Source organism: Physeter macrocephalus, chromosome 7, assembly GCF_002837175.3.
Source record: "Physeter macrocephalus isolate SW-GA chromosome 7, ASM283717v5, whole genome shotgun sequence".
Taxonomy (NCBI): Eukaryota; Metazoa; Chordata; class Mammalia; order Artiodactyla; family Physeteridae; genus Physeter; species Physeter macrocephalus.
Window position 1 is genome coordinate 106,348,978 of NC_041220.1, and position 17,703 is coordinate 106,366,680.

General features: G+C 40.9%; 1 protein-coding gene across 1 annotated transcript in view; it reads left to right on the forward strand.

Annotated features, from left to right (window-relative positions):
- The window catches only part of CLNK (cytokine dependent hematopoietic cell linker), a gene marked incomplete at its 5' end in the record, with an annotated part of 155,601 nt that overhangs the window by 132,993 nt on the left and 4,905 nt on the right, over positions 1 to 17,703 (forward strand). The window contains 3 exon segments of the mRNA XM_024119532.1: positions 5,081 to 5,214; positions 9,141 to 9,218; positions 13,771 to 13,926. Of these exon segments, the coding sequence (XP_023975300.1) occupies positions 5,081 to 5,214; positions 9,141 to 9,218; positions 13,771 to 13,926 (368 nt within the window).

Here is a 17,703-nt window from a genome sequence, read left to right on the forward strand (position 1 = left end):
CCCAGCAATCCCACTACTGGGCATATACCCTGAGAAAACCATAATTCAAAAAGAGACATGTACCACAATATTCATTGCAGCACTATTTACAATAGCCAGGACATGGAAGCCACCTAAGTGTCCATCGATAGATGAATGGATAAAGAAGATGTGGCACATATAAACAATGGAATATTACCCATAAAAAGAAAGGAAATTGAGTTATTTGTAATGAGGTGGATGGACCTAGAGTCTGTCATACAGAGTGAAGTAAGCCAGAAAGAGAAAAACAAATACTTCCTGCAAAAAAAAAAATGGTTCTGAAGAACCTAGGGGCAGGACAGGAATAAAGACGCAGACGTAGAGAATGGACTTGAGGACACAGGAAGGGGGATGGGTAAGCTGAGACGAAGTGAGAAAGTAGCATGGACATATATACACTACCATATGTAAAATAGATAGCTAGTGGGAAGCAGCCGCATAGCACAGGGAGATCAGCTCAGTGCTTTGTGACCACCTAGAGGGGTGGGATAGGGAGGGTGGGAGGGAGACAGAAGAGGGAGGGGATATAGGGATAGATGTATACTTATAGTTGATTTACTTTGTTATACAGCAGAAACTAACACAACACTGTAAAGCAATTATACTCCAATAAAGACGTTAAAAAGAAAATATTGCACAAATTAAAAATAAAGAACAATTGAAGAATGGAACAGCAGTGTTAGTGAAGTGGGATGGTCTTCAAAGACATGAGTCCAGTCAAGTACCCTCTGGCTGGAGTGTATCATTAGTACTGGGGTCATGTAGATTGTTCTCTACTCATCTTAGAAAAAACAGGTTGCTTAAAGAAACGGCCTGGGGTGGACGAAGGAAATGTTTTGGGCTCCAGTGCCTTCAAATACCATTAATTCCTTTTTCAGTCAACAAATATCTCACTTTGCTGTACAGCAGAAACTAACACAAATTGTAAATCAACTATACTCCAATAAAAATTAATTTTAAAAAATATTTTTAAAAAAACAAACAAATATCCACCAAGCACATGGTTTATGCCCCCTTGGGCTGGGCCCTAAGCATACAGAATAGAGACAGCCCCATCCTTTAACTACCCAGTGCTTGAACTCTGTGATGCTATCAGCTTACTGAGTGATGTTCATTCTCCTGGGTAAAAATTCACCCTTGGGTCACCAGTGCTTTGCAGAAATTAGATGTACAGAAAATAGCACACAATCCAGGCACACATAGAGTTCTGAGTCTAGTGGGCTCGCTAAAGCTTACTGGTTTTAAGTTGAATGCTTCAGATGAGGGAGACAGTACTCTTCACTTAGACTCATGAAAACTACTTCTCTGTCAATGTAGATATCATTATCCTTTTCTAACAAATGAGAAAAAATTTTAAAAATATTCAGTTATTCTTGATGGCTAAGGTACTACTTGATAAACAGACTTTGCTCAATTCTCTGATAAATGAATTCAAGCTAAGCTATTAAGAGCCTAAGTAGATGGATCTCAGAACAAAAAGAAAATGATTTTGATATATTGGAAGAGAATCCAGAAAGGTTTGGTGATACTCCAAAATAGTAACATTACTCTCTAAATTTGGGGTGGGGGATGATTTCTTTTCTCTTTTGTTTGTTTTGGGTTTTGTTCACTAATGTTTTCCTTTCTATCTGCATTTTATAAATGTTCTTTGAAATATATGGCTCTTTACTTAGAAAATTATTTTTTAAGTTTTATGTAAGGGTAAGGTTAAAATTTGCCAATAAGCATGGAGAGCTGCTTAAAACACAATGGTTTTATTCTAAGTTTCAAAAGAAACGTCTAGAGCTTGTTTCTCTAATAACACTAACAGCAGTAGCATTTATCGAGTGACTAGTATGGATCAGGCACTGTACTAAGAGCTTTATATACATGAGAATTTTCAAATATTAGTAAATATTGATATCAGTATGGTGCTACAACCCATACCGTTTTTATTAGGCTACCCTAATTTTATTGCCTACCTGCACATTGTTCTCTCTATTGTTCTTCCGTTTACCCTGTGTCAACCTCTTTATTAACGTAAGCCTCTGTTCTCCAAGTAGGACAGTCCTATTTCTTGCAGTCATAAAACTCAAATGCAATGTTCTATATAAAGAAAACTTTCCAAAGATTACTGCCATTACTTAAGAACAAAATCAATTAAATACTTATAGGGGATTACATACTCGGAATTTCATTCATTTATTAAGCAAAAATCCATCCAGGCCTTCAGGGGAAATAGCATGGCAAAGTTGGTTTTTTGTTTGTTTGTTTTGCTTTTTTTAACTCATTCTCTGAATAGACTACAAATGCACATAGCTGTTGCCAAATTCTTATTCAAGTAGGATTTTTAAATATTCAAGCAAGGCACTCAGAGTTGAAATATATTAAATCAGTTGCCACAATATCATGAAAAATTCATAATCACTGAACTCTATTATGTATGCCACACAAACTGATACGAAATGTTGATAATGGTTATTTTTTACTCTGAAGTATGTTCTTACTGTTTCAATCCATGTTGAAAAGATAGCTATGGCCATTTAAATAATGTCTTTATGTATTGATTCACTATGATTTAAAATAAAGTTGTTAAAGTCATTTTTCTTATATTTCAATAATTCTTTTAGTTTTCTCTTGGTTAGGATTTGCCTGGTCTGTGGTTCTCCATCCTTTCATTAGTGATCCTTTTGTGTCATTATATTTCAGATGTGTAATTAGCACAGAACTGGAATTTTTAAACCAATCTGCATCTGCTTTTTCAGTGTTAAACTTACACAATCGATATTTATTGTAATTACTAATATTTTTGAATCAATTTTTATATTTTGTTGTGCCTCCTATTTGCCAATTTTATTGACTTTTTTTCTTTTCCTGCCATATATTGGATTCATTTCTTCTTTACTCCTCTTTTTTTCTCTTTCTAGAAAGTTATACAAATTCTATTCTTCCATTGCTTACCTTCAGTGTTTACCTTCAGTGCTAAATAAATAAATAGTATGCTTGAATTTTAAAACTCTGAAGTTCATATCCTCTTCCCAACAATACAGCAAACTTAGGATGATTTTTCTCTGATGGTATGGATTCTGTACTGTGTTTGAAAGTAGAGCTCTTTTCCTTATAAAATAAAATTTGAAAAGACAGAGATGTCTTTAGCATTATTCCTGTTTTTAGTCATAAATTGGTGAGTGAAATTAACTTACTATGATGAATGTAATTTCAACTTTAATTGATCAAACACTTTTCTAAAACAAACATTTTGATACATGTAATTCCCTATATTCTTAGACTCCTCATTAAAAGCCACAATCCTTGGAACACTTGAAATAGAACTTTCAATATTTCAGGAGTATTCTTTGCTCTTCTTAGTAAGCCTACAGAGAAATTTGGCATTTTGATGACAAAGAGCAGAATAAATACACATATAACTTGCGTTACAATAACTGGCATATAAATATTTGCTAATGTTTTATTTAGTATTTTGCCTCAAAAATGTACTGTGTGAATATAACTATTCCATTTTTTTCAAAGCTCTTATTAATCTACTGACCAGAACTATAACTTTGGTTATGTTTTCTAGACTGAATCAAGACTAAATAGCTTATGATTCTGCCCAAACACTACATCACCCCTTTTCCATTTTATATGTTATTACTGTCTAATATTTTATTTTGATATTGTTTTTATACCCTCAAAGCCTTATAATTTGTATACAGTTAACCCTTGCTTTAAATTACTAATATATTTATAAATATCTTTTTTAAAGTATTCCTTCTAACACCTCACTCCTTCCTTGTGGCCTTAATTTCTTGAAATTCATTTTTTATTAGTGTTTACTGGAATGACACAGTGGAAATGTTATTTTTATTGACGTATATAGAGAAAATACCACATCAAAACTGGACAAGTGTTTCAGTGAACTTTTTGTATTCTGTTACTTTAAAATCCATCGATCTATCTTCCCTTCTAAAGAATCTTTTACACAGGCATGATTTTTTAGCATCATATATTAGTCACTTGGAAAACAGTGGTTCACAGACCTGAGCAGATATTTTCTATGTTAACATATTTTAGTACATAATATTGTTTTTTTGTTTGTTTGTTTGTTTTGTTTTGTTTTTGTTTTTGCGGTATGCGGGCCTCTCACTGCTGTGGCCTCTCCCGTTGTGGAGCACAGGCTCCGGACGCGCAGGCTCACCGGCCATGGCTCATGGGCCTAGCCGCTCCGCGGCATGTGGGATCTTCCCGGACCGGGGCACGAACCCGTGTCCCCTGCATCGGCAGGCGGATTCTCAACCACTGCGCCACCAGGGAAGCCCCATAATATTGTTTTAAATCACATTTGCACGTAACACCTCCAATCTCATCACAAAAGTCGAACTGTGGATATGCTATTCAGTCACGGTGGCAGATACAAGTGTTTCCAAATTCCAGTTTGCACTTGAAAAGTCTAATTTTAAAATTGGCCACAAATACTACCAGTTGCTTTCCATGAAGTGACAGGCTTACTTTTTTCATTTTTATTAAAGTATCTGCCAAGTGCCCAAGTCTGAATAATGATAGTTTGTATCAGTCATTCTTTCAGGTTAAAAATGATGTTCCATTAAAACAAAAATTTATTCTTTTACATTTAAAAAATGATGTTTTCTGAGTTGGGAACAAGCTTGGCTTGTTGAAGAAACTGAACAGAGTTCATTATGGCCAATACAGTGTGGAGGATGGAGGCTGGATGAAGAAATAAGAGAAAGATTATCTGGGGCCTTATTGACAGAAGTTAAAATGTTTGGATTTTCTTCCAGGTGTAAAGGAAATCATGGAAGGATTTGTCCTGGGGGACGGGGAGGTGGCAAAGTCAGAATTACATTTTTTAAAGGTGACTCCGGATGACCTAAAGAGACAGGGGCAAAAGCTAAAGCAAGAGAGCAGTCTAGAGGAGACTGCTGTCCGTAGTGAGATGATGGTGGTACAGACCAAGGTTGCCATAGACACAGGAGGGAGTGATGGGTTCCAGCTCCTTCTCAGAGGGACGCAATCTGAGACTGTAATGCAATCATATTTAAATGTGAATTTATTTTTCCAGATCATAAAGAAAGCATGCAGTCCTATCCTCCTCAGAGATGTCCGTCTCCAGCCAGCTATGGCCCTCTGGAAAATTTGCTACGTTGTAAAAACACGAGCAGGAAGAAACCTTTCCCCACAAGGTCTGACGAAGAGGTAAAACAGACACTTCTCTGCAATACTTTTCTAGATGAACTTAGCATCTAAAGAGAGCTTTCTTGAACAGTGCTTAAAAGGAGATCATTATGACTGGATCTGAGTTTTTCCCTTCTGGCTATGTATTATTGGGGTTTAATATTTTTTAAAGTATTTTGCTATATAACATTTTGTATTGCGTTTCACTAGATTCTTTAACTTGCATATTTCCAGATTCTAAAGGTGCTTTTTTAAAATTAATCCAAAAAATAGAGATTTAGGACTGTTTTATATTTATTGACTGTTCAGTAATCTTTTAGAATTGATGGGGATTTACATATTGCAATCGTTTTTCCAACAAAAGATCCATGTATTGTATGCTCATTTCATTTGAACAGTCTAACAAGCATGTACTGAGCACTTATTCTATACCAGACAACCTGCTAGAAGTTATGGTCTCTGCCCCAGAGGAGACGTAAAGAGGAGGGAGAGATGAAAATAGACAGTAGATGGATTCTTGCTTGCCCTTCATTTATTTCCTGGTCTCTTTCTAAAATATTCTCCATCCCTACAATCAGTTCTTCTCAGACCATGTTGCACTTATACTTACCTATATGGGGGGATAAAACTTTCTTTGTAAATTCTATGCTCTTTCCTCAATCACCTTGCAACATTACTTATTAAAGTCTTTCACAATAAGGCGCAAAAAGACATGCTTCTCCTGGGTCTCCATCCCATATCCTCATATGCTCAGGGTTCTGCTACAGAGCTTGCGAAAGATTTTAAGCAGAAGCAGAGCACATAGAATACCTCTGTGGTCAATTGCTCATAATCCCTACAGTGTCCCAAGCGCCATTGGTTGTCCTTATATTTACATTAATTTTGACCTTAATTCTAAAAGAACTCTCATACTGTTAAGTTTGACTTTGGGGAATGTTTTGCACGTAATTCTTTTGTTGCCCCTTCTTACAGACCTGGTTTCCTTTTCCTCATCATCTTCATGAGCGCTGGAATCCCAGGGTCCTAACTATATGTCTAAGCAAAAGTTACATCCCTCTGGGGCTCCCCTGGTGGCGCAGTGGTTGAGAGTCCGCCTGCCAATGCAGGGGACGCGGGTTCGTGCCCCGGTCCGGGAGGATCCCACATGCCGCGGAGCGGCTGGGCCCGTGAGCCATGGCCGCTGAGCCTGCGCGTCCGGAGCCTGTGCTCCGCAATGGGAGAGGCCACAACAGTGAGAGGCCCAAGTACCGCAAAAAAAAAAAAAAACAAAACAAAAAAAAAACTAATTGCAGCATTCTACTTCTAGGTGTATACCCAAAAGAAATGAAAGCAGGGACTCAAACAGATTTTTGTACATCCATCTTCGACAGCAGCCTTATTTACAATAGCCAAGTGGTAGAAACAACCCAAATGTCCATCAACAAATAAATGGAAAAAGAAAATGTAGTAACATTATTCAGCTGTAAAAAAGAATGAAATTCTGACAGGTGCTACAGCATAGATGAACCTTAAAAACATGATACTAAGTGAAATGAGTCAGACACAAAAGGACAAATATATGATTCTAGTTATATGAGGGTAAAATAAGTAAATTCATAGAGACAGAAAGTAGAATGGTGGTTACAAGGGGCTAGGGGAGGAGATGATGGGAGCTGTTGTTGAATGTGTACAGAGTTTCAGTTTGGGATGACGAAAATATTTTAGAGCTGGATCGTGATGCTGGCTGCAAAGAAATGTGAATGTGCTCAATGCCACTGCATTGTATGTACAATTGAAAATGGTTAAGTGGTAAATCTTATGATGTGTATATTTTATCACATTTAAAAAAAATATTTTATTGTAGCTCAGACAAAACAAGGCTATTAAATTGTAGCAGGAGGGGTGGGATAGGGAGGGTGGGAGGGAGGGAGACGCAAGAGGGAAGAGATATGGGGACATGGACGGGAATAAAACACAGACCTACTAGAGCATGGACTTGAGGACACGGGGAGGGGGAAGGGTACGCTGGGACGAAGTGAGAGAGTGGCATGGACATATATACACTACCAAACGTAAAACAGATAGCTAGTGGGAAGCAGCCGCCTAGCACAGGGAGATCAGTTCGGTGCTTTGTGACCACCGAGAGGGGTGGGATAGGGAGACGCAGGAGGCAAGAGATATGGGAACATATGTATACGTATAACTGATTCACTGTGTTGTAAAGCAGAAACTAACACACCATTGTAAAGCAATTATACTCCGATAAAGATGTTAAAAAAAAATTGTAGCAGGATGCCATCACTCGCTAATGAATCTCAGCATAAGGAGAGATTAGAAATACCAGAGAGATATTAAAGACAAAATAGCACCAAAATGAAATATCCCTCTTGGATTATTCAAAGGGCCAGAAAGAGAACTGAAAGGGAACCACTTCCCCCCACCCCCAGGTAATTCAGAGTTATCTGATGCTGTGTTTGAGCAGAACCTAAACTCACCAGCCAGCACTCACGATCACACCTGGAGAACTACGGGGTTATAAAATCTCTAAGTGTCTTCCAGCTTGAACAAATAAACAAAATCAGAGTAGATGAAGCACACCATGACTGAGCCCTGCCAAGCCCTGGGACTGGCAGAGAGGCCCCCCAGAAGCAGCAGACCACTATCAGCTCAGAGAGCTCCCAGTTCTGCAGAGAGATGCCCTTTGAGGGCACTTTCTCTGAGCTGCCCTTTGTTTCTGGAGCCTGTTACCTGGCTTCGCTGGAGTGGAACAGGTCCTGCCTCTGGACCTTCCAGCACCAACCCTCCCCTAGGGGTAGGGACTAGGTAAAGGAATTCATTCCAAAGGAGGCCTCAAATAAGAGGTGACTTTGCCCCCAAACGTGATGGAAGAGGATGGCAGAGCCAGGGAGAAGAAGAGTGAAGAGAAGGAGGGATTCCAGGCAGGGGGCGGGGCTAGCTCATGCCAAGCCCTGAAGCTGTGTGTGTCTAGACAACAGCAAGCACATCCGACTTGTCCTCAGACTGGGGAGCGGGGCAGGGAGAGGAAGTGAGGCTGGAGAGTTGGGAGGGAAGCTAACTCATGCCTTTCCCAGTGGCGCTCACATGTGCTTGCCGTACCCATCGTTGGATCAAGTTTGTGCTGGGAGGACCGGGTACTTTGGGAGACCAAAGACCTGATGTCACATCCCTAGTTCTTGCCACATGTAACAGAAGTTGACTTCCTGAGCCTCCACTGTCCTGGCAATGCCTGCCTCACAGGATTCTTGCAGGCATGGACTGGGATAATGAATGAGGGATGTCCTTGGAGACGTTGGACTTGTGCAAAGGATTATTTAATATTATTATCCTTGGGACTCGGTAAAGGAATTGCAGATCCATGGTGCATCTCTGACTGCCCTTCCTTCTCTCTGTTATGTGGATTTTAAAATCAAAAGAAATAAATTAGTATAAACAAGGTAGTATGGCACAAGGAGAAAGCCAGACAGACTAGGGTTCAAATCCCAGTACTACCACATGGGACTTTAGGCAATTGGCATAAAGATGCTCTCAATCTGTACCTGTCTTCCCCTCCCCTGCTGTTTCTATGGTGCCTAGGGCCTCATAGGGATCATAAACAATAGATATCCCACCTCAGTAAGCTTCAGCAGGTACAGGTTCAGACAGCATTGACAGATAAAGGGTTTATTATCCATTTTGAGTTTGGTGCCAAAGCACCTTTCTTCGTAGATGGAGTGACATTTCTGGTTACTTTCAATGACAGACAGATTTTGTCATGCCAATTTCATAATTCCTAAGCTGCCATTACTTTTTCTGTGTCTAACTCAAGATCCAGGGACAGAAATTTTATACTGCATATCTCCCATAAATCCAACTGTGATTTGGCACTAGTGGAATAAAAACAAATTTTAATTAATAATTAATCATTTCCTTTGGCCCTAAAATATTCATCATTTAAACCCGTACTGCAGGATATCCGGCACAACAGATGGTACATTGGAGAATACAGTCGCCAGGCAGTGGAAGAGGCATTGATGAAGGAGAACAAGGTAATGGCTTCTCCAGGGCCCATCACATTGTTTCTGTAGTCATCCTATGGTTTTCTGCCCATAGGTCACAGGATGTAACAAGCAGTGCGCTTTGATATAGTTCCTGCCTCACCCTGTATTTATCAGTGTTGGGGAGGTTGTCGTTGAAAGTGGGCTTTCAAACAGAGTTTTCGATTTGAGACTTGGTTGTACCACTTATCAGCTGCGTGACTTTCTCAAGTTCCTACATATCTGTAAATGCACGTTTCTTTCTTTGTTAAATGAAAATAGTAAAATCAACCCTAAGGAACTATTTTGGAGATCAAATGTTGAAGCTGGGGTATAAATGGAGGTTGCAATGGAAGGTGCCTTCCTTCTGCTTTGTTCAAGGTTCAACTCGTTCCTACAGGTCTGCCCAAGGTACAGTTGGGTTTTTATGTCTCAGTTCTTCAGGAAAGGAGCAGGGATCATGAATGCTGTAATAGTCAGTATGTGATAGGTTATGCTGTAGTAACAAACAGCCCTGAGATCTCAGTTGCTTAGCATAACAGAACTTTATTTTTTGTTTGAGCTCCATGCTCAAGACAGGTTTGGGTGGGTAGACCCAGACTGCTGGAGGCTCCATCTCAATGTATGCTCACACCAATCACATACTGCCTCTCAACACATCCTCTCAAATTTAACATGCTGCGTCTTTGCTCACATTTCATTGGCCAGAGTAAGTCCCATGACCAGACCTAACTTCAAAGAGGGTGAAAAAAGTACAAAGCGGGGCTTCCCTGGTGGCGCAGTGGTTGCGCGTCCGCCTGCCGATGCAGGGGAACCGGGTTCGCGCCCCGGTCCGGGAGGATCCCACGTGCCGCGGAGCGGCTGGGCCCGTGAGCCATGGCCGCTGAGCCTGCGCGTCCGGAGCCTGTGCTCCGCAACGGGAGAGGCCACAACAGGGGAAGGCCCGCATACCACACACACACACACACAAAAAGTACAAAGCTACATGTGACCAAAAAAAGAGAAAACCTGGGATATTTGTGATCAGATCAAATGACTACTACAACCATCATCACAAATAGAAAATAGTTATTAAGCAACTACTCTACTATGTGCAGAGAACTATACTAGGTTGTTTAGAAATGGTAGAAAGTCTCTCAAGACTGATGCGACACCAAAACCTATCCTCAACTAACCAATACAATGGTCATTGCTGAATGAGGAAATACAAAAATGAATGAGTTAGTTAATTAGTGGATGGGTGAATAAATGATAGGTCCTCAATAAATTTTAATAAAGCCTAGCTTTTAGAATTAATATTAAAAAATTAAATAAGATAAATTATATGTAAGTTACTATGGTAAACAGAAAATGCTCCCCCTACCACGATATATCCACATTCTAATCCCCAATACCTGTGACTATGTCACCTTATTTGGAAAAGGAATTTGCAGGTGGGATTAAGTTAGGAATCTTGAGATAGGGAGATTATTCTGGATTATTGGGGAGGGTTTAATATAATCACAAGGATCCTTATAAGAGAGAGGCAGCAGTATCAGAGTTAGACATAGAGGGCCACAAGTAAAGGCACAAGTGGTGGCTTCTAGAAGCCAGAAAAAACAAGGAAATGCATTTTCCCCTGGGGTTTCTAGAAAGAACACAGCTTGGCTGAGACCTTGATTTTAGCCTAGTGAGACCCATGTTGGACTTCAACCCCCAGAACTGTAAGAGAATAAATTTGTGATTTAGTCCTTCAAGTTCACAGGAATTTGTTATAGCAACAGTAGGAAATTAACACAGTTGTTAACAAAGTATCTTGAACATATTGGAAATTAATGAAACTATGTCATTCTCTAGATAAGGAAACTGATGCTAAGGTTTCAGTTACAAGGTAGAGAAAGTGGCAGAATCTATATTCAAGATCAGTGCTCTTTTCACAAAATCACAGCTGCCTCTAGTAGCCACTAGAGCTCTTTACATTCTGGAAGGGGAGTCATAGGTGGCTGGGTGGTGCCTTGGCTGGAGCACCCTCCCTTCCCTCTCCCCAGGGAATCTCATGCACAGCTGACCTCTGCTGGGTCTAATGGTGGCACAGTGGTGCCAGCTCTGACCCTGCCTCTTCTTGGCTAATCAGCGGTCATGCTCTCTTAGCCTCTTTCCCAAGGGAAAATAGCTCTTAGAAGACCTGCTTCCAGGAGCCCCTGTGTGGACGGTACTAGAAGGGCAATGTACATGCCACATAATGTCCTTCCAGCTATGTTTGGGCACTCTCAACGCTCCCTTGCCCCCTTCTCTGTGCCTGTTTCTGCCTCCTCCCAAAAAGCACTGAGAAAACAGAAACTCAGTTGAGTGACTTCATATTTTCCTATTTTGTTTGTCTCAGTTAGTTTTGTCAAAACGTGTTTCCCATTTATGTAAGATAATTTAATTCAAATTGCAGGACTGCCCAGATTCATTGTGACAAACTCATTGCAGAGTCTAAGATGATAAACCCCAAAACTGGCCACATGTCTTGGCCTCCTCTCCCTTTGTGATCTTTGGCAATGTACTGTGTTGGAGTCTTTTTTTTTTTAAATTTTTTTTTTTCTTATTGAAGTATAGTTGATTTACAATGTTGTGTTAATTACGGCTGTAGAGCAAAGTGATTCAGTTATACACATATGACACCAAAGAACCTATCTATGAAAGAGAAACAGACTCAGGGACATAGAGAACAGACTGGTGGTTGCTAAGGGGGAGGGGGATAAGAGAGGGATGAGTGGGAGGTTGGGGTTAGCAGATGTAAGCTTTTATGTATGGAGTGGATAGACAACAAGGTCCTACTGTATAGCACAGAGAACTATATTCAATATCCTGTGATAAACCACAACGGAAAAGAATTGTTTAAAAAAAGAATGGGCTTGAGTCTTAAGGCTTTAATTACAGCTGAATGTTTTTGGCAGAACAGGTTCCAGAAAATTCCTTAAACCCACTTTATGTACTTGGGGGTTGGTATATTTATAGCAAGAATTTCACCTTGACTTTCAGGTATTCCATTGATTAGCTGTGATGTGTGAGGGGATCCGCTTAGACAATCAGACCCTAATTCCCTTACCTGTAAAATGGGGATAAAATACCTCCTCAAATTTTATGTAAGGATCAAATGAAACGTGTGTAAAGTGCATGGCATCTTGAGAGCAGTTTTCAGTAAACCTTAGTTGCCAGCATCATCATGGCATCACTGTAGTTTTATAGTATTATTTATAAATTTAATAGACTTATAGTATTGTTATACAGTATTATAATCATTATTATATATGTACACATAATATCTATAAATATTAGTTATATAGATAGATAGATATGAAATATTCTATACAGGAGATAATATATATAACAGTTACTATAAATATAAATTATCATATATAATACCTATCTATATAAAGAATAGATAGTAAGTACCACACACACCTAATTAGATTTATTCTTTATAGATTATTTATAACTACCTACACAAGAATCTATGCAATTACAGTTACAGATTTTTCAGTATTTTTCGTCATATAAATGACACAATGTAACCACAAAACTAAGCCTTGTACGTGTGTGTATGTTCAGGAGGATTGCTCCATTTCTTAGCCTTTTACGACCAGACCTTCATCCTAAGCTACCCTTCAGGGTGTGCCTGATTATTTTATATTATATTTATAGTTGGCCTATTCACAGCCCTCAGACTATTTCATACTGTTGACCTTCTTTTGGAAACCCTCGCTCTCCCCCGCTCCACTTCTATGACACTGAAGCTTCTGGGTTTCTGTCTATCTGTGAGATATCTCCTTAGAACATTTCCTGTCTCTTCTTCCTTGCCCTGAACATCCTTTCACCTCACCTCAGGCTATATTTTCTTCTCCTTCATACAGGCTCTTCACTCATTTTGACACCAGTGACTTTGAAACCCCACATCTGTTTTGGGGACCCTAGTCCTATATTGGCATCTCCCCATGCAGAGGACCAACTCATAATGCTCAAAGCCTCTCCTGATCAAAGCCTGAGGTGGCTCCCACTGTCTCTAGGATAATAACCTGAACATCAACAGAACAGGAAATGTGAACATTGGCAGATGGAGGGAGGCACCCCCAAGGAGGGAAGGAGAGGGCTATTCCATGCAGAGGGGGTGGCTTGTGCAAAAGCTGGGAACCCAAAAGCAAGATGGTGCCCCTGGGAAATGGTGGCTTGACTGGTGCCACCATCCAGGGGCTGGAGACAGCAGGAGTGCCAGAGATAAAACCACAGGAGATGCTGGTGCATCGATCCTTGAACATCATGCTACGGTTGTAGGCATGGCGCTGAAGACAGCAGGGGATATTGGAAGATTTCGAATAGGGGGTGCTGTAATCTGACTGGTGCACTTCTCAGAAAATAAGAACCCTTAGACAAACTAACCCTCAATAAATACTTACTGAATTAAATTGAATAAAGAACTGGTTTGCCAAAAACTAAAGCCGTTTAGGAATCTCAGGCATACAAGCTTCACTGCTGCCACAGTTGGGAGGTTGGATTCTGATTCTGATGCCTGAGAAGATCATCGTTCTTCCTTTTGCTTCAGGATGGCACCTTCTTGGTCCGAGACTGTTCCACAAAATCCAGGGCGGAGCCCTATGTGTTGGTGGTGTTTTATGGGAACAAAGTCTACAATGTGAAAATCCGCTTCCTGGAGAGGAATCAGCAGTTTGCCCTGGGGACAGGGCTCAGAGGAGACGAGGTGGGTATAACCCAATGACTTCCCTTTTCCAGGCTAAGGACAACAACACGGGGAGACCTAGGGGATGCTGGCCGAGTCACCTCCATATCCCCATGACTGCAGCATTGGAGAAAAGAGCCGCCCTGGAGGTGCAGAATGTAATCTAATCCTTCCAGCCCCTTCCACAAGCATTCCTGCTGATGTCTTAGCTCATGGGGCTGGCAGCCAATCCTGACCCCTCCATGCACCCTCTATCCTGCTTTGCCCGTTAAAGAAAACTCATTCTGTAAGACACATCTACATTCTGCCTGCCAGAAAGCCTCCACTGAGCCCCACGTTAATGCCATACTCCTTCCCCACCCATCGCTGAACTCCCACTGCAGCCATTTCTGACGACATCTGATGGCATTCGGTAGGTGTGTGTCCCTACATTGAATATGACCTCAATCACAGCATCCAGTGCTACACTGAGCATGCCTGTGCTTGGTACACATCTGCTAACAGGTGGCTAGGTGAAAGAATGACTCAATTAAAGCATTCATTAATAACTGTATATATAAATCAGAGAGAAAAGGGAAAGGAGATTGATTTTCGCTGTGTTTATGCTAGGCTTGGTCTGTCTGCATTATCTTATTTTAACCCTCAACAACTCTTCGATATAATGGTCATCCTATCTTAGATGTAGGGAAACTGAGGCTTAGAAAATTAAGTAAATGGCTAGAGATGCACAGGTAGTGAGAGGGCAAACAGAGGCTGGTCTTTCAATTCTTCTAGGAAGAAAGGAAGGAAGGGAGGGAGGGAGGGAGGGAAGGAAGGAGGAAGGAAGGAAGGAAGGAAGGAAGGAAGGAAGGGAAAAAGGGAGAGAGGGAAAGGCAGAGTTCAAATTCTGTCACCATTTACTAAGTATGTGAGCTCAGGCCAGTCACTTAAACTTCTCTGAGCTTTAGTTTCTTCAACTGTAAATGTTCTTTTCAAGTCTAGACTTCTATAATTCAGTGATTCTCCCTTAGCATCTCCAGACCTCAATTTTATCTGTTGGTATATATTATGGGCTGAACTGTGTCCCCCCTCCCAAATTCCTATGTGAAAATTCTAGCCCCCAGCACCTCAGAATGTGACCGTATTTGGAGATGGGGTCTTTAAAGAGGTGACTAAGGTAAAGTGAGGTCACTAGGGTGGGCCCTGATCCAATATGAGCAGTGCCCTTATGAGGAGATTAGGACACAGACACACACAGATGTGAAGTTACAGGGAGAAAATGGTCATTTACAAGCCAAGGAGAGAGGCCTCAGAAGAAACCAACCCTGCTGACACCTTGATCTTGGACTTCTGGCCTCCAGACCTGTGAGAAAATGAATTTCTGTCATTTAAGGTCCTCTACCCCCACCCCGGTCAGTGGTACTTTATTATGGAGGACCAAGAAAACTGGAACAGTATGAAACCAGAACTGTCACACAAATATCTATTGTTCTTCAATAGGTATCAAAATAAGGACTATTGCCAGGGCTACCAAAATGCTTCACGAAGGCACATGTGTGACGATTCCAGCTTAAACCCAGGGTCTGACCCAGAGTCCTTTTCTGAGACTCATATGTGGCTGGAGAGGTGTGGTCAGCACCCGCCAGGCTACCTACCATGGGATCAGTTCACCAGCCTTTGCTCCAGCCTGGGAAAGTTTTGGCATAAAGAAGAACATGAGTGAATAAATAGATTAATACATAAATCTGTCAAATATTGCCACAGTAAGAAAGGGTTACAGCCAAACTAAAAAGAGAAGTAGCCAATTTTTTCTTTTGTGATGAGGATTAGTGAGTTAATGAATGTAAAACACTCAGAACACTGATTATTGACATATCAGTAAATGTTAGTTATGATTTTTTTCATTATTATCGCTGAGTCATGGCAAGAACTAAAACATGGTTCCCCTTAGGTCCAGATACCTATGGCTAACGGAATTTCCAGCTCAGTATCCCTTTATCCTTCTGTATTTTCTTCCAGCTCATAGACATTCTCATTAAAAAAAAAAACAGGGCTTCCCTGGTGGTGCAGTGGTTGCGCGTCCGCCTGCCGATGCAGGGGAACCGGGTTCGCGCCCCGGTCTGGGAGGATCCCACATGCCGCGGAGCGGCTGGGCCCGTGAGCCATGGTCACTGGGCCTGCGCGTCCGGAGCCTGTGCTCCGCAACGGGAAAGGCCGCAACAGAGGGAGACCCGCATACCACAAAAAAAAAAGCCTTTTTCCCAACAAGCCATACTTTGGTCTGCTTATAAAAGAGAAGAAACAGTGACCCTGTGATAACTTCCTAATAGTGTTGAATCAGATTACCAGCCAGTTCACTGCAGGCCTCAGCAGGCTGTCATAATGACAGCCCCGGGATTAGACCACCAGCTTTCAAGTGAGCTGCTCTAATTACTGTCACCAGGACCCCTTAAGAATTCAAATGCCTATGAATAATTGAATCACTTTGCTGTACGCCTGGAACATTGTAAATCAACTATACTTCAACTGAAAAATAAAAATTTAAAAAATAAAATAGACATCATTTTCCTAGATTTTTATATTTGTAGTATTTTTAGGCCAAAAATCTTGTAATATTTTGAGATTTTTTTCTCAATCTAAATAAATTTTCATTTATATAACCTAAAAAAAAAAAAAGAATTCAAATGCCTATTTTAACACTTTTTGTGTTATTATGGAATTTTCTCCTCTCATGCAACCCCCAAGCAAGAGTCTCCTTTTCATATGTTTATTTAACACTTACATACGTTTATTAGGCACAGGCACTATTCTGTGCAGTTAACAATTATTAATTAACTTGATCGTTTTAATCCCCTAGCAACCCTGTGGGGTAGGTGCTGTTGATACCTCCATTTAACAGATGGTGAAATTGAGGCACAGAAATGTGAAGTAACTGGCCCACAGCCACAGCTAGTATATGCCAAAGCTGGGGTTCAATCTAGTCTGCAAAAATACTGACTTTCTCACATAGTCTCATATAGCATCATAGCAAATGCAAATGATCCCCAGCCCATTTGAAAACAGCCCAGAACTTCAGTTGAAAAAAAGCTAAGACTTCCATGGAGCTTACTGTGTGCCAGGCCCTGGGTGAAAAATCACAATTTACAGGTAGTTCTTCCTGCCTCTCTTCTGAACGAGCCATGCCCTGGTGTAAGAGGGGGATGATCTAGATTGTTCTCAGTTCCTGCACACCTTTCACAGTTCGAGCCCTTTGCCTTGCTGAGGAAGAATCTCCCATCTCTAAGAAAAGATAAAGAATCTGCTACAGCAAGGCTCTGCTAAATGCAAGCCAGGTACTAGCTACTTCATCTGGTGTTTGAATAAAGAAGTAGCATCTTAGTCCAACTCTGCAGGAGAAAGGTAATGAGGCACAGGGTTTTCAAGGATAATTTTGATTTCCTGTGGCTTTTTGACTGCCTTTCAAACGTTAGACTTTATCCCCACATACAATGCAGTGACACCTATTCCAAGGGAGGTATTCTGAGTGTAAGACGAGATGCTGTAAAGAGAGTGCCAGATACATAGAAGCAGGTGCTAAGTATCATTTCTCTCTTAAATGATACCCTAAAGCCCTTTCACTGGGTCTGTGTATCCCGGACACAGATGAAAAGCTCACATGGAGCCATGAGAGTTGCAGGAGAAACCTGGACGGGTCCCCTGGGGAGACACAGCTTGTCGACACCTGTCACAAGCACAGAAGTCCAGCAAATCCACATGTGCCTGCAAAGAATGAGCCTGGGAAGGTCCATTTTGCTGTATATTATAAATTTGGGTCATTCT